The sequence below is a fragment of the Coenobita brevimanus genome, chromosome 116 (assembly GCF_032717465.1).
Source record: "Coenobita brevimanus isolate Jiangsu-jjx chromosome 116, ASM3271746v2, whole genome shotgun sequence".
Classification (NCBI taxonomy): domain Eukaryota; kingdom Metazoa; phylum Arthropoda; class Malacostraca; order Decapoda; family Coenobitidae; genus Coenobita; species Coenobita brevimanus.
Window position 1 is genome coordinate 881,596 of NC_137069.1, and position 18,405 is coordinate 900,000.

Genomic DNA, 18,405 nt, shown 5'->3' on the forward strand with positions numbered 1-18,405 from the left:
GGTGGCGGTGGTGATGATGATGATTGGATTGGTGATGATGATTGAATTGGTGATGGTGGTGGTGGTGGTGATTGATGGTGATTAAATTTTACCCTGCTGATGGCCAGGTAACCTAAAATCAATAGACATTACCTGTGTGTGTATAAGATCAATGGAGAATGTTGTGATGTGTGAGGCAGGAGTCTGGGTAGTGGCGAGGTAATTGGAAGATACCGTGTGGAAGGGCAGTGGTGGCGGCTGTGTGTGTGTGCTGATGCGTCGATATACCCTGCTGATGAGAGAGAGAGAGAGAGAGAGAGGTCTGAGTTCATTTGTAGGATGGTGTAGAAGACGAATGAAAGAAAAAGAAGGAAGAGGAGGAGGAGGAGGAGGAGGTGGAGGAAGGAAGTATTGATAAGAAAGGCAGGTGGAGAACAGGAAGTAATGTAGATAAAAAAAATCGGGAGGAGGAGGAGGAGAACTAGGACGAGAAACAAATGAGTGAAATTGGAACTGGGTTTAAAATGATACTTAAGACAGAAAGAACGCGAGAATATGGATGAAGAAAACATGTAACACAGAATGGCGTGTTAGAGAGAGAGAGAGAGGGAGAGGGGGAGAGAAAGAGAGAGAGAGAGAGAGAGAGAGAGAGAGAGAGAGAGAAGAAAAAGAAGAGGGAGAGTAAAAAGAGAGAGCAAGAGGGAAAGAACGACGTGGAGTGAATTTAAAGGGATGAAGAGTAGAGGAAGAAACGAAAGAATATTAGAGAGAGAGAGAGAGAGAGAGAGAGAGAGAGAGAGAAGAAAAAGAAGAGGGAGTGTAAAAAGAGAGAGCAAGAGAGAAAGAACGATTAGTGAATTTAAATGGATAAAGAGTAGAGGAAGAAACGAAAGAATATTAGAGAGAGAGAGAGAGAGAGAATATGGGAAGAAAGAGAGTGAGTGACAAGAAGGGCAGGTGTGTAACAGGAAGTAATAAAGAAAGGAAGTGGAAAAGAAGAGCTGAGGCAAGACCGCTCACGCCAGCCCTTGCAGACGGTAATGATGGGGTGGGTGAGAGAGAGAGAGAGAGAGAGAGAGAGAGAGAGAGAGAGTTACATAGATCCACTGACGACATAGACTTATAACTTCATCAGATAGTTGTAAGAGAAAAGAGTACAGCAGGTAGAGAGAGAGAGAGAGAGGGTGGGGTAAAGACTATGGTAATCAGATATACGTGTGTGTGTGTGTGTGTGTGTGAGACAGACAGACAGACAGACAGAGACAGCGAATGAATGAGGAGGGGGGAGGAAAGAATGAATAATGACGATGTAAGAGTGAGCCATTTGTCTGTATGTGTGTAGTTCCTGCCAATACCTGTAGCAATAAACACAGCACTACACCGTTAACCCCTCCTTGTACGTTGAGTCTCGCTTACCAGGGGCGATTTTTGGACAGTTTGGGGGAGAAGTGTTAGTGGAGGAGTTACAGGGACTAGCAAAACCTTAAATATACTTGTCATCGCCGACTTTTTCATCATCATTATCATCATTGTCATCGTCGCTGTTTTCATCATCATCTTCATCGTTATCCTCGCTGTTTTCATCATCATCATCATCATCATCATCATCATCACCATCATCATCATCATCATCGTCATCATCATCATCACCATCATCATTACCACTAGCAGCTCGCGGTTGGAAATATTCGATGTGTTTACGTAATAAGAACTAGAGAAGGGAAGAATTCTGCTTTCCTTTCCTAGTCCTTACTGCAAAAAACAACATAACCAGCTGTAGTATCGTGTCCTAGCGTGAAGACTTATGAATTAGATGACAAAGAGGAAGTTAATGCAGCCTCCTTGTCCCTCCTGCATATCGTAACTGCGTTCGTGTATCCCGACCCTGGGTACAAGATCGAAAATAATGGATCGTATTATAGGGTAAAGCTGGGGTGAAAATTCTCTCTCGTTACGACCTCCGTGTAGTTTATATAAGCTACTGTGTTATAGAATATTACTTAAACTATTAGAAGTTGTAGATTGCCACTAGATTTCTCGTCACTGGCATTTTAAGTCCCTAATGTAGAGAGAAAAAAACGCTGTCCACTTATCTGTAGTCAGTGGGGAGCATGGTGTAATAAGCAGAATGAATCACTTAGGAAAAGGTATTAGGGAGTTAGAGAATATTGCCCAAACTGTTACAATTTCTAGATTACCACTAGATTTCCCGTCACTGCCATTTAAAGTCCTGAATAGATGTAGAGAGAGAGAAAAACGCACTCCTCTCATCTGTAGTCAATGTATGGTGTAATAAGCAGAATAAATCACGAAGGAAAAGATGTCTGGGAGCTTCAGACCGAACGAGACTAAGGGCTAGGTCTCTCGTGGCTAGTAGTTGAAGTTCTGAATAGATGTAGGAGAGAGGGAGAGAGAGGTCAGTCTCTTCCAATATGCGTTGTCAAGAGGGTATAAGAGAGCGGTGAGGCTGGGGTAAGGAGAGGCAGGACATTGCAGTGAGAGGTTGTGAGTGCGGGTGTGGGTTGTGAGCTAGGGTGTGGGTTGTGAGCGAGGGTGTGGGTTGTGAGCGAGGGTGTGGGTTGTGAGCCAGGAGACAGGAGGGTAAAAATATACAGTAACAGGGAAGAAGTGAGTTTATGAAAGAGAAGGGTGTGTGTGGGAGCCGCGGTGGCCAGGTGGTTGCTGGGTCTTCTCGCGATGTTTGTCATGCCCTTCCTGTCCTCAGTCAAGACTTCGAAGCTCAGTTTGTGGGGGAGAGTTACACTGGGCTTTTGTGTGTGTGTGTGTGTGTGTGTGTGTGTGTGTGTGTGTGTGTGTATCCATCCATGTACTTGCGGAGTTTTCATCATATTCGATCGTGCATATTGATGACAGAAGTAGTAGTACTGGTAGTAGTAGTAGTAGTAGTAGTAGAGGTAGTCCCACTTTATCAGAAATTAGAATCAGGTGGGCTGTAGGCTGAAGTTATCCTCATGCACTTCACCATCCTCATTTCGTGGGATAGGGAGGGAGTTGAGGGGCGTTTGCATAACCTGGCAGTAAAGTCTTATTGTTATATCAGTGCCAGCACGTGAAGGCGTCTCTCCGTCACCACTGATGACATACAGACTGACATTATACTAACACAGCCACTACAGCACTTCACCTTCGATACACACACACACACACACACACACACACACACACACACACACACACACACACACACACACACACACACACACACACACACACACACACACACACACACACACACACATTTTTCTGTTCGTACTTCGCTAGCTTGAGATAGTAGGAAAAAAAAAAAACTTCAAACGAGGCGACATTTGACAAAGATTTGCTGTCGCCATATCCCTGCTACTCAATATCTCTTATCTTCTGAGGGCGATAAGGGCCAGCGTACTGAGTGATAGTAGTTTTATAGCACTATTGGCTATATCAAAGCGTGCCGGCGTCGGTGTGATTACAGGTGGGATTATTGTGTGCCCTATACCATCACTGTTTCTGGCCTCACACTACTGCTGTGATATCAAGGTGTGTGTGAGCTGATTATCCCCCATCCCACCCCTCGTGTTTGGCAGCTGCTTGTGTGTGTGTGTGTGTGTGTGTGTGTGTGTGTGTGTGTGTGTGTGTGTGTGTGTGTGTGTGTGTAGCCTTTATCACCATTGTCACCTACATCTGTGGTCTGGTCCGCCACACTCGACCAAACATGGCCTACAATGGCTTAATTAACTCCCCACCCATAACCCTAACCCCCTACCCTCACCACTACAATCGTGAACAAAAGATCCACTAATATTTCAACTCTTATACTTGTCACTTCCCTCTGCTGACTGATATTCATGAGCTGAGAGAGGCTTAGTGTCCTTGTCTGGGTAACATTTATCACCGCGTTTCTCACCTTCCCCTTTAGGGTAATACTGCTAAGCTGTAAGAGGGCTGTTATGTTTCTCTGCGTAATATTTCACCTCTTCTACTTGTCACTTTCCTCTGCTGGCTAATATTCCTAAGCTGAGAGAGGCTTGGTATGCTTCTCTGCCTAATATTTCACCTCTTCTAGTTGTCACTTTCCTCTGCTTGCTAATATTCCCATAGCTGAGAGAGGCTTGATATGTTTCTCTGCCTAATATTTCACCTCCTCTACTTGTCACTTGCCTTTGCTAGCCAATATTCCTCAGCTGAGAGAGGCTTGGTATGTTTCTCTGCCTAATATTTTACCTCGTCTGCTTGTCACTTTCCTCTGCTAGCTAATATTCCTAAGCTGAGAGAGGCTTGATATGTTTCTCTGCTTCGTATTTATCTCCTTTGTTTCACACTTTCATTTACAGGCTAATATTTCGAAACTAAGCAAGGCCTGGTATGTTTCTCTGCCTAATATGTCACCTCTTCTACCACTTTTCTCTGCTGCCTAATATCCTTGAGCTGAGAGAGGTTTGGTATGTTTCTCTGCCTGGTATTCCAGCTCTTCTTCTTCTGACTTTCTCTTACATGCTAATATTCGTAAATTGAGAGGGGGATGGTTTGATTACCTATTCAGAGATACAAAAGTTCCCCAAGCGTGTCACCTCTTGCTTGTCACCTTCGTCTGCTGGCTAATATTCCTTAGCTAAGAGGGGCTTGGTATGTTTCCCTGCCCATTGATGCAAAAGTTCCTCCAATATTTCTCCACTTCTAAGTTCCTCCAATATTTCTCCACTTCTTGTCACTTTCCTCTGCTGGCTAATATTCCTAAGCTAAGAGGGGCTTGGTATGTTTCTCTGCCCATAGGTACAGAAGTCCAACTGATATTTCACCTTTGCCTTTCACCTTTCACTGCTGACTGAAATTCCTAAGCTGAGAGATGTGTTTATTTCTCTGTATATTTCTCCGTGGATGATTCACTTTGACATGATGCGTCAGGGAGGAAGGTGACGGACATGCCCTAAGGCGGATCCATACTCCTTTCCCTCTTACTTGGCCTAAAATTGCCCTCTCTCCATCTTGAATGCTAGTTGTAACAAGAGATTAACACTAGAATATGATGCTAGTCACGAAGAGGTGCTGTGGAAATGATGTAGAGCCGTAGCATTCCCATTTTCCGCCACTGAACTATGTGAAGTAAAGTGTAATAGGATAAAAATGTGTCAGGTTTGTGTGAAAGAAGTATAGAAGGCCCACATTGGTCCACGTCCCCATATTCTCTCTCTCTCTCTCTCTCTCTCTCTCTCTCTCTCTCTCTCTCTCTCTCTCTCTCTCTCTCTCTCTCTCTCTCTCTCTCTCTCTCTCTCTCTCTCACACACACACACACACACACACACACACACACACACACACACACACACACACACACACACACACACACACACACACACACACACACACACACAGGACAAATAGACCCCATTAGTTAAGTTACCCTTTTTGACGAGTGTGGCGAGTTGGCTATTTTCGTCTTGTTTCTCTCTCTCTCTCTCTCTCTCTCTCTCTCTCTCTCTCTCTCTCTCTCTCTCTCTCTCTCTCTCTCTCTCTCTCTCTCTTTCGGGAGGTCCCTTCTCTTGGTGAGTTAGTGATATACTGGTTAGCACATCCGGCCCGAAACTATCAGAACCCGAGATCAGTTTTGGGATAGATCAACTGCTGCCTCTCCCCACCTCTCCATCTATCTATCTGTCTATCTATCTATCTATATACAACCACACCTATGTATATATCTAACTATACGTCCCCTTTCATCTAAATCTTTATCTATCTCTGTCAGCCGGTCTGTCTGTCTGTTTAAAGGAAGTGTAACATAGATTGGTGAAAGTAAGAATGGTGTTGTAAAATCATTTAATTCTCAACAGGAAACAGAGTACACAGAGAGGGGAAGAGAACTGGGTGTAGCTGTGTTATTTGGTGGGTGTAGCTGTGGTATAGTTCTTCCGTCTTAACTGGCCCTGTTGTTATTATTATTATTATTATTATTATTATTATTATTATTACTGCTACTACTGCTACTACTGCTACTACTACTACTACTTCTACTACTACCACCATTACTCGCATTCTTTTCCCAGCAATGACCAAGCAGTACAGTACGATGCCAGCTAAGAATATTATTTCAGGAGTAAGGAGTGGGTTGTTTGTTGTGTCAGGAAAGTGTGGAGTCACGTGCATGACGGTGTGGCGAGGCGAGAGCTGGCAGGTCCTTATATATATATTTATTTATATTTATATATATTTGCGGTCCTTGTACTCAGCACTTCTTCGTGACTATACCCATTCTAGGACTTCTTCGTGACTGTGCCTTCTTTAGCACTTCTTCGTGACAGTGCCGTTCTAGCACTTCTTCGTGACTATGCCTTTTTAACACTTCTTCGTGATTATGCCTTTTTCGCACTTCTTCGTGACTATACCCGTTTTAGCACTTCTTCGTGACTATAGACATTTAGCACGTCATGACTATACCTGCCGTGATTACGCCTCTTTTTTTTTTTTTTTTTTGCACTTCTTCGTGACTGTTGACATTTAGCCCTTCATGATCATACCCGTCTGGTACAGGAAGGCGATTGCTTGCTTGTGGTCGATGAGTTTGCTTGGTTAGACAGGGCTGGGTAGAACAACAACAATAAATACAACGATATGTTCACAGGTTTCTAAAGTTAAAAGCGTTTGGAGGCAGAAGAGAGAGGGAGAGAGAGAGAGAGAGAGAGAGAGAGAGAGAGAGAGAACAGTTTAAGAAATATATTAAAAGCCACAGTATCCTGGGTTGATGACGTCCTCCTCCTCCTCCTCCTCCTCCTCCACTTTTTCCTATTCTACCTTTTTTCTTTCTTTATGTTTTGTGCCTTCTCCTCCCAATTTCTTCTCCTCTTCCCCTTTGTCTTTTTTGTTTTGTCTTTTCCTCCTCCTCCTCCTCCTCCTCCTCCTCACAACATGTTTACTCTGGTCCACACACTCCACACTTTTTTTCACACTGCACACACACACACACACACACACACACACACACACACACACACACACACACACACACACACACACACACACACACACACACACACACACACACTGCTAAGCTGACATATGCAACTCATTCACCACCTCGTCCTAGTGTGGATAGGTCTCGTACCACCTTTACCTCATACTTTCATATTAGGTTTTCTGATATGTTTGTTTATCTATCTGTCTATCTATCTGTTGCCAGACGCCTCAATCCCATACGGGGTGGCCACAAACAAATCGCCTCCACGTCGCCCTGTCCCCCGCCATTTCACTGCCCTGCTCCCAGCTCACATCCCCCTCTCTCATATACCTCTCCAATCCATCCCTCCATTTCATCCTTGGCCTCCCTCTCCCTCTCTCCCCCTCCACCTCACTCACATACACTCTCCTCATCAGTCTCTCACTCTCCATCCTTTCCACATGGCCAAACCACCTCAGTGTGTTTCTCCTAAAGCTTCCTATCACATCCACATCCACACCACATACACTCTCCTCATCAGTCTCTCACTCTCCATCCTCTCCACATGGCCAGACCACCTCAGTGTGTTTCTCCTAACGCTTCCTATCACATCCACACCACATACACTCTCCTCATCAGTCTCTCACTCTCCATCCTCTCCACATGGCCAGACCACCTCAGTGTGTTTCTCCTAACGCTTCCTATCACATCCACATCCACACCACAACGCTCCTTCACATCCTCATTTGCCAGTCTGTCTTTTATGCTGCCTAAAAAAATCCCCCGAGCTCAGACGGTTGAGAAAAAATCGTCCTGAGGAGAGACTGGACCAGCATCCATAAAACTCGCCCTTCGAACTTCCATCCTTCCCCCCCTTTAGGGTGTAAAATTCCTACTTACCTTTTTATTTCTCCCGCTGACTCAGATCTCTCTCTCTCTCTCTCTCTCTCTCTCTCTCTCGCCAGAAAACCTTGAAAATATGTAAATGCGCTATCGACACCAACACGAGAGAAGGAGCCATTCTTTTTCCTCTGATTCACGTCCCGCCTCTCCCATGTCAAGCGAACTGGCGTGGAAAAAGAAACAAAGGCGTGTTTGACCGTTTTGTTGTGTAAAGTGAATGGAAAGAAGGCTGGGAAAAGGAGGGAGATTTGTGATATGGAGAGAGAGAGAGAGAGAGAGAGAGAGAGAGAACTGATATATAGGTAAATATAAAGGTAATATGTGTATAGGTAAGTTATGCAGCTCAATTTGTGTGTGTGTGTGTGTGTGTGTGTGTGTGTGTGTGTGTGTGTGTGTGTGTGTGTGTGTGTGTGTGTGGAGAGAGAGAGAGAGAGAGAGAGGGAGCAACATCCATCCATGCATGGAGATAGTTTACATAATCCAAGGTTTCTTTCGAGTGGAAGGGGGGAAAGTGGCCGTGTTTAGGTGTGTGAGAAATGTGTGTTGGGAAATGAGAAAGAGAGAGAGAGAGAGAGAGAGAGAGAGAGATACACATAGTCACACTTACCAAACATACATATATACATGAATACATACATACTTACATAGAGAGAGAGGCGAGGAAGATAGTCACACATACATACATACATAGAAAGAGAGAGAGAGAGAGAGAGAGAGAGAGAGAGAGAGGGGCTAAGGGGTGGGGGGGGGTAAGGCGCCTGGCATGATCATAAACAGCGGTGGAATTATCACAACTATTATAGTAATGGCGGAGGGTATTATGTAGCAACAAGGCTGGCTCGAATTTAGCTACATTTCTACCTTTTAGAGACACCTGGTTGTATTTAATTATTTATTTATTTATTCTTTTGAGAGACTACTATTTTCTTGAGCTGAGAGAAATCGGTGACTCTCTCTCTCTCTCTCTCTCTCTCTCTCTCTCTCTCTCTCTCTCTCTCTCTCTCTCTCTCTCTCTCTCTCTCTCTCTCTCTCTCTCTCTCTCATTTGTTTATTTTGAGCGACACGACTATATTCTTGACCTGAGTGAAATTCTCTCTCTCTCTCTCTCTCTCTCTCTCTCTCTCTCTCTCTCTCCCTTAACTTGTTCTCCATATACATCTTCAAACCTGAGTCATAATATACCCTAGAGTCTTAGACCATGGTACTAGTCACGAAGAAGTGCTAAGGAAAAGGATGTAGGGCCGTAGTATTACCACAGTTTGTCACCGGGTTAGAATAAGACGCAGTGGGACGAAAGTTTGGGCCAAGTTAAGGTGGAGGGGATATAGTGAGTTAATTTATGCCTGTCAGTCCCCTACTTTTGTCTGTTTCCTTATCTGAGCTTTTTTTTTTTTTTAAATCCACGTGAAACCTTATATTATTCATTCTATCTTTATCTCTATCGCTACTTCAATGGTCACTGCACCTCTGAACTGTCTGCTTGCATCCCTCCACCTCTCCGACGGGCGCGTAACACCCGTCTAGCAACAAATTCTCATCCTTTTTCTGTCCAACTCTCTGATGCAAGAGTTAACCGTTACTCCCAGTCCTTCATTTATGCAACGGGTCAATCTTTTAACTGTCTCCCTCTGTCTGTGTTTCCTACTTCCTATGATCTCCAGTCTTTCAAACGCAGTGTGTCCAGGCATCTCGAAAAGAACGGATCTTGAAATTGGCTCTCTTATATTGTTTTTGTTTTTTCTTGGAAGGAACGATATGGGGGCTCCTGGCCTTTGGTTCCTTCTTCCTTGCATTAAAAAAAAAAAAAAACCTTCTTATTATTGTTCTTAGGATTTTGTTACTAAAGGCCCTCCAGCACTTTCATGTTCTTCATTTGATTTCGCTGTTATGGACAGGTGAAACGCAAACTGCCTAAGCAAATATATTTATCGCATTGTAACTCCTCATGCATGCGACTGGAAGCAGCTGAACGCCCCAGTACACATAGATATCTCCTGCACCTACATGGGCGGTAACAGCCAGTGTGTGTACCTGACTATATGACTCACTGACTCACTGCATATTTTTGGACATTAAATTCTGGCAAGTTACAGTCCTAGAGCGGCACACTTTCACTTCCATCAATTTTTCCTCCACACCCACAGAGGCGTGTGTGGGATGTGTAAGGAGTGTGTGGTGTACATCTGGGGCGTGTCTGGGGTGTATGTAAGGTGCGTGTAGTGTGTGTGTGTGTGTGTGTGTGTGTGTGTGTGTGTGTGTGTGAAGCAGTACAACGAGTGTATTTTTTCCTTGATCTTGGGTACTGCTGTTACCTAAGCATTTCGTAATCAGTTTGGTTATTTTGACTAGTTACCTACCTGCTTAATTTATTGATGGTGGGACCGTCTTCACCCTCTCTACACCTTTATCTGAAACTGGATTTTGTATATACCTTTGCAGTCAGTTTGAAGATTATAATTGTTTTGTTGTTTTGTTATTTTCGTTGCTGTTGTTGTTGTTAGTTCCATTCGCTCATCTGAACGTGAATCCGGTAGACTGCAGCCTGATTTCCTCTCTGCAGAACACCATCCAACTTTCGGGGTATAGGGAGGGAGTAGAGGGACGTTTCCATAAGCGAGCAGTGTAGCCGGACAGTTATATATAAGTGCCAACACGCGAAGGCATCTTATTCAACCACCAAAATCATGATAGAATGACGGACTCACACAGCTGGGAAAATAAAACTCCAATATATCTGTTTCCACGATTTTATTAAGAAAATAAACTTCTTTTTATATACAAATGACTAGGAGCATTATAACAATATATAACATCAGCCCCGCGAGGACTGAGCGTATTTGGCACCTCAGTGTGTGAAGAACTACTGTAGCGTTGCAGATATTACACCTGTGAATCCAGTGCATACAGCCACTACTTGTTACTGAAGTGTATTGAACTACCGCTGGTGCGACACTGCCGTCTTTGTAACATAAACTCCTTCACTGATATGACGTTAGTTAAGTAGTGAGAAGGGACAAAAGTTTCTCATTTAAAACTTTTGCTGCCGTGGACACATTTGGGTATATTAGTAGAACAGGATGATTTCTTTTCTCATCGGTGTAACATAAACCCCTTCGCTGATATGACGTTAGTTAAGTAGTGAGAAGGTACAATAGTTTCTCATTTAAAACTTTTGCTGTTGTGGACACATTCGGGTATATTAGTGGCAGACACAGGATTATTATTATTATTTTTTTTCTGAGAAATCCCAGGAAGATACAGGACGTGTGATTAATGTCTTCAAGTGATGGCCAGGTGAAAGTACCCAAATGAAGTGCTGCCTTTTGTAGAATTATGATTGACAAGCCACAGATACAAAGGGACCTAAGCCCATAGACAGCCTGAAATCATATTTAAATGATGCTGGATCCACAACAGAAGTGGTATTGGTCACTGAACGAACCCTTTACTGACTGAATCGGTGCACGTACAGTTGGCCACACGTGACGCTGGGACAGTGTGTGGGTGGAGTGTATGTTTATCTATCTATCTATTGCCAGACGCCTTAATCCCGTAAGGGGTGGCCAAAATCGCCTCTGTGTCGCCCTGTCCCCTGCCATTTCACTGCCCTGCTCCCAGCTCACACCTCCCTCCCTCATATATTTCTCCACTTCATCCCTCCATCTCATCCTTGCCTAGCTGTAATTCCCGACTTTCATAGGCCTCCTTTACTTGGTCATTTCAACTGATATTTGACGCCTCTGATACTTCATGTCTGCCACCAACAAACATGTGATTATATTAAGTTGTCGAGCGTACCAAAAGCTAGACCCCTGCCATAAATTCACGCTCTCCCAGTTTCATATGTTGATAACTGTATCACCCTCCCACCAACGCCTGTGCAGCACTCTCATAGCTGATACTAAGGGCTCCCCCACCCTGTTAACATCTGGATATTTCCCCAAACGACACACACATCTGCTGCAAAGTGGTAAGGGGTTATTGGATTGCAGTCTTCTATCAGTCATACAGTTCCAGGGAAAATTCATATTCGTCCTCAGCCCTGCAGGTGTAAGATATATCACAGTGAGAGAGAGAGAGAGAGAGAGAGAGAGAGAAATCTAGCATCATGATTTAGTCTTTTAAATGCAGTGTGTCCAGGCATCTCGAAATGAATGAGTCTTGAATTTCTCTCTCTCTCTCTCTCTCTCTCTCTGTTTTTATTTTTTAATTGGAAGTAACAATTTTGCGGGATTCTTGACTTTGGTTCTTTCGTCCTTGCATTACACACACACACACACACACACACACACACACACACACACACACACACACACACACACACACACACACACACACACACACACACACACACACACACACACACACACACACACACACACACACACACTGCCAAGACCGTACATATACGTCTTGGCCCACCTGTACAAGACTAACGGAGCTGGCAGAGGTGAGGGAGAATCGCAAACATGACGGAAGATGGCTGGAGAGTTTTTTGACAGTATTATGAGGTTTGTCAGGGGATTGTGGGAAGAACTGTTGACTGATCAAGAGTAGAAATCTGGAAGTCTGACATGAAGGAAGACTCGCTAGGTACGAAGCATCACTACAGCGTGTGGAAGTGCGGGTTTTGGTGAGTGCCTATTGCTACAGTGTCTGAGGCCTGTATTCTTGTCGATTAAAGAAGTCTCTTAACACTTCTTCCTTGGCGATTTATTTCTGCATGTAGCTCGTTAATAATCTGTCTATAGCTAGGCGCCTCAATCCTATAAGGGGTGGCCACAAACAAATCGTCCCCATGTCTCCCTGTCCCTGTCATTTTGCTGCCTCCTCCCCAACTTAAACCAACCTCTCATATACCTCCCTGCTCCATCCCTCCATCTCGTAATAATTTTTGTATTATTTATCTAGTTAATCTTGGAAATAAGCTCTAAGTAGTGTACAGGAGAGTAGCAAGATGTACTAAGGAAAATAAATCACTACGGAAAAGGTGTTAGGGAGCTTCCATAACCGACGAGAATACGAACCCGAGTGTTGCTATATTGTGTGGGAAGATTTATAACCAGTGGCAGTGCATCTCATTATAGCCAAGAACTGGATTTAACCACTTTACTGGAAATCAGCTGAAACTTGCCATCTCTACTGAAACCGAATTGGGAGGCTGCGTCTGAGTTTTCCTGTAAGCCATTATTCATTTATATCCCCGCCTTTCCTCTCTGTTAAGCCGAAACATGACGGAATGTCACTGGAATTAGCCCCACCAGAATTAGTTAGAGCAGAATTTGACTACAGGACCTACAAAACCACGACAGGAGTGTATCATAGTTTCAGTAATAGTTTCCAGTTCAATAACCATTTAGGTTCGTTTTGGAGATCCTTTCGGCTAGTGTTTGGTGCAGGTAGGACCCCCAGGACTGCGTACAGAGTGGCGGACACAGTTATTATTATTATTATTATTATTCCACACAGTTTCAGCGACAACTGTTTGAGGAGTGTTTGGAATCAGCATCTTGTCTGCTGTTGTAAGCGTTCTTCTCGTACAGTTATTCGTTGGTCGGTCCCTGGGATAGATATAGTTTGGTTTCTCAGACGTGAAGGTAAATCGACCTCCACTGATTAATTTTAGGGTATTACAATGAGTACCTTATCAGTGTGCTATCGAGAATCAATATTTGGGTGATGTTTTGGATTTTATATATCACTTGCGTATTAGCCCTATTAAGCGAAGTCGGGAACTGTGAAGCACTCTCTCGCAAGCGAATTATGAAGAATTTTAATAGTAACTTTTTTTGGAGTCTTTCATCAGGGTGCTATCAAGAATCAGGACAATATTTGGTTGATGTTTTCGATTTTATGTATCACTTGATTATTTGCTCTTCTAAACAGAGTCGGGAATTGCGAAGTACACTCTCACTAGGGAATTATAAAGAATTTCAATCGTAACTTTTTTAGAGTCTCTTGTCTGGGTGCTGTCAAGAATGGGGGTAATATTTGGGTGATGTTCTGAATTTTATGTATCACTTGATTATTTGCTCTGCTAAACAAAGTTGGGAACTGTGACGTACACCCTCACTAGAGCGTTATAAATCATTTCAGTTGTAGCTTTACTGTATATTATGTTTCCTTGTTAACACGTATTGAGGACTCTGCCTTGATATCAGCATCACTTGGGTTTCGTCCTGTCGTTTTTAAACCAGACATCCCAGGCATTTTCTGATCACCACTTTTCTGCTGATCACTCCATTTCCTTGACCGATGTTACACTGCATCATTTACTTAGCACTTCACGGAACCATATTCTTATCTGGTGTCCACATTTGATTAATTTTTCTTCAGTTCAATAACAGCTAGACACTTGATTAAACTAATCACTGTACACGTCAATATTTGCGAAAAACTGTACAAATCACAGCAAATTTGGTGCATAATCTGTACATCCTTTACTGGGCACTGCACAGTCAAGAAATTAATTATTGCTTCCCATAGCTACGATGAAATAGGACATGAAGGATGTTTCTCCACTTATATTGATATGCCCGGTAGTTTATACTGTCGATAAATCAAGATCAATGCCGTATATACCAACACAGATGTAGAGGCATTTATAGTGGCAGCGGTATTTCAGAGATCACACATCATCATCATCATCAGCCTGAGTCAGTCCATTGCAGGAGGAGGCTCTGGCCTCTCCCATCTTTTTTTCATTTTGACCTATTGGCTGTTAATCTTTTCCATCCTACCCCTGCGAATATGTCAGTTTCATCTCTGTCTTGTCCTCTGTCTACCTCTTCTCACTTCCTCCCCGCGCTGCCACTCAGCTACTCTCGTTATCCATGTGTTATCTGTTCTACGAGGGATGTTATTGTTAATGTGTATTGCTACGAGGTTGTTCTGTTGTCCGAGGGGAGTGACATTCCACCTGGACCATGTGATCCCCTCGACCCTGGAGGGTGTTGAAGGTGAGGAATCTGTCGGGGGAGGGTTCCGCAGAGGTATACCTATCAGAGGGCGCCACCGGGGTATACACCTCATAAGTATGCTGCGAGGAGGTGTCACAGGGCCGCCCGTACTGGTCGCTGGCTCCCATGTTGTCGTATTGGGAGGACGTGGAGCAGCTTTGTCCCTGTGGCTTCAGGTCCTCTGGGTCGGGGTCTGGAGGGGGACAGGATGGCGGTGGAGGTAGGATGGCTGACCAGTTAACCTGCACCCCGGAATCGACACTGTGGTGACGCCAGGGTGCTCTCGGGGAAGGTGGCGCTAGTAAGGCCGTCGTGGCATAGGGTTCGGCTGTTTGATTAGGTCGATGTACTCTGGGCTCTGCGTACTCGTTTACAAGCTGATCTGGCCTGAGGAGCCGTGAGGAAGACAAACTGGAGTCCTTATCGCTTTCTGGAGGTCGCCATAGCTTGTGATCACTGTACATGTTTATAGAAGGGTCGGTGTAGAGATCAGGAGCATGGGTGGTGCTGGAAGGAGGGGCCTTGTGTCGTAGCCGCCTTAGGTACCACAACGTCGCTACAAGCACCAGAAACACCAGTGGAATTAGGAGATAGGCCAACCACGCTGGCTGAGGGGGTGCGTACAGAACCGATCCACCATTTTCTCCCGTTCCCAAAGCATCCAGTGCTTGTCTAGCCTCCAGCATAACCGGAGCACTGAAGGGTCCGATCCCTGCCCCTGTAAGTCCTGCCACCCGGACTGTGTAGATCTGTCCAGGCTTGAGTGTGCGGACCTCAAGCCACGGGTTGGCCACTGTCTGGGTTGAGTGACTGCCGTTGTAGGTGAGCATGACCTGGTAACCAATCACTCGACCTCTCGCCTCGCCCTCATCCAGGCTCGACCACTGGATAAGCACCAGGCCCTCCTCCTTCTGTGTCACCCGAACCTCACCAGGCGCCGCCACCGGTACTAAAATCAGACAGAAGCAAGAGGGAAAATTAGCGTCACCTTACTGAGAATGGGAGGCTGCTCTTTAACTGAATATTATCGTCACAGTATTCTTTAAATTAATCACTTTATTCGCATGACCTATTTTATTCACAGTACCACTAGACGATTCTATTAAACCGTGGTATAGTATGGGTTAATTAGTGATATATCTAACCCCTTCAGTTAAAAGAGCCTCTCCTAGGCTGAATAAAATCGTCTGGAGAGAGAATGGGTGAAATTTAGAAGGATTTGCCCTCTCCCAAGCTTAAGAAAACCGTCTAAGATAGCATGAGTGTAATCTAGAAGGACGTCCCCTCTATCCTAAGCTGAATAAAATCGTCCAGAGATACCATGACGTAAAATTAAAAATGGACGTCGTTTTCTGTGTGTGTGTGTGTGTGTGTGTGTGTGTGTGTGTGTGTGTGTGTGAGTGTGTGAGATTTGTGACTGTGTGTATATGTAAAGAGACTAATTTTGAGCCTTTTTTTTCATGTAAATTTTCCACGCAAAAAACTGGACGGGATTTGCTAGTCCGTGTGGGAGGAATTCAGGTTTATACAGGGTGTTCGAGAAGAGGTGTGTGTGTGTGTGTGTGTGTGTGTGTGTGTGTGTGTGTGTGTGTATAGGCGTGGCAGTGTGTGTGTGTGTGTGTGTGTGTGTGTGTGTGTGTGTGTGTGTGTGTGTGTGTGTGTGTGTGTGTGTGTGAGAGAGAGAGAGAGAGGGGGGGGTACCGATAATGCATATGTGAGGCGAGTGTGAGGTGTGTCAGTGTGAAGTATAAGACGTATGACTGTGTGATATAGTAGTATGAAGTGTATGATGTAGTAGTGTGATGTCAAGTGTATGAGGTATGACTGATGTGACAGTGTGAGATGTGGCAGTGTGAAGTGTATGAGGTATGACTGTGATGTGGTAGTGTATGAGGTGTAACTGAAGTGTGTGTGTGAGGCCCTGATATGAAAGTGTGAAATGTATGAGTTGTGGCAGTGTGAAGCGTGAAGTATGACAGTTTGATGTGATAGTGTGAGGTAGTGTGATTTTATTCAGATTAGGACAGATCCCCCGTAGTGAAGGAGTAATAAAACTATCGGATAAAATATGAAGAAGCAAAAAGTCAAAGCATGGACAGAAAATGCTCAGAAGGACATGCCAGGCTTCCTTGAGTCCACTTACCGTCTTCAGGTGTAGTGAGGGTGATGGAGTTGGATGGCGTGCCCTCAACACTACGCCAGAAGGGGACCAGGAAGAACGTGTACCGGGTGTTGGGCAGCAGACGACGAAGGTGTGATGAGGAGGATGGCCCCAGTACAGTTGCCACCTCTACGCTACCCCCCTCGGCTACCCAGTACACCAGTACCCCCTCCACCCAGTCCTCCGTGGGTGCAAGGAAGGCCCAGTTCAGCTGCACGCTGCTGGGGGCCGTGGCGGTGGCGGCTGTGAGGGAGACGATGGAGCGAATCAGGCGTCGACGCGCTTGTCTAACTTGATCTGCTGTTAAGCTTGGGTCTCGCGGTGCTCTAGTCGTCACAGGATCCGACCAGGGGCTTGGGAAAGAGGCTCCTTTACTATTAACGGCACGTACTAGGAATATATAAGTGTGTCCCGGTGTTAGCTGGTTGACTACGCTGGATTCTTGCATAATAACGGCGTTGGCTTCTCTCCACTGCGGCCAGCCCTGTCGCCAGTATTCCAAGGAGTACCACTGGTGTTGTGCCTCCCCACCTTGAGAGTTCGGCAGCCAACTAAGCTCCACAGCTGTTTGATTAAGCCCCAAGAGTCGTGGTTTGCTGGGTGGTGCTGGGAGGAGAGGCGTTTCAAGCTGGACTGGGCCTTCAACAACTTGTAAGACCGCTGACTGCTGCACATTCCCCGTCGCTGCCATCACCTTGCAGCTGTACATCCCTGCGTCCTCTCTCCTCACGTCTTTGATGATCAGAGCCCCATTTTCCGGTAGAGAGATCCTGGGTTCGATGACGTTCTGGGTAAGCTGAATAGGCTGGAGATGAGCAGCTGCACGGAACCACCAGGTAATATTAACGTCTGCGGCTTCACTCACAACCTCACAGGGAAACGTAGCGACGCCTCCAAGACCCACCGTCAGGTCTTGCGGGCCCACTCCAACGACAGGGGGCGGGAGAGCAGACACCACTACAACCTCAGCCCTGCCACTAACACCCCCTCCGCTACTAACACCCCAGCAGTAGTAGGTCCCAGTGTCCTGTGTATCCGCGTGTCTTAGTGTTAAAGTATACCCGTTGCTGGATACCGATGTGTGGCCGCTCGTGTGTCCTGGTGTAAGTACGGCTGTTCGGTCGAGGGTGGGAAGGCGCCAAAAGACCATGGGTTTTGGCTGCCCCTCCACGCGACACTGCAATTCCGACTCCCTCCCGGCCATCACTTGCAGGTCCTGTGGTCGCTGTGTTAGTTCAGGGGCATCTAAGACTGAGAGGGTTGCTTGGGCAGTGGCAATACCCGCTTCATTCTCCGCCTCACACACGTACACCCCTGAGGAGGAAGAAAAGGTGGATGGATCAGCCTTATGCATACTGACTACGTGAGAGATACTTGGGCACACACACACACACACACACACACACACACACTCTCTCTCTCTCTCTCTCTCATATTTCTAAACCGTGAAAGGCTTGGTATGTTTCTTTGCCCTTGGATGA

General features: G+C 45.3%; 1 protein-coding gene across 1 annotated transcript in view; it reads right to left on the bottom strand.

Moving 5' to 3' along the window:
• Positions 1 to 14,669: 14,669 nt before the first annotated feature.
• Positions 14,670 to 18,405, bottom strand: part of LOC145418763 (roundabout homolog 1-like) — a 43,676-nt gene continuing 39,940 nt past the window's right edge. The window contains exons 5-6 of the mRNA XM_080287099.1: positions 16,907 to 18,238; positions 14,670 to 15,712 (exon numbers count right to left, since the gene is read on the bottom strand). Of these exons, the coding sequence (XP_080143225.1) occupies positions 14,670 to 15,712; positions 16,907 to 18,238 (2,375 nt within the window). The remainder of the gene's footprint in view (positions 15,713 to 16,906; positions 18,239 to 18,405) is intronic.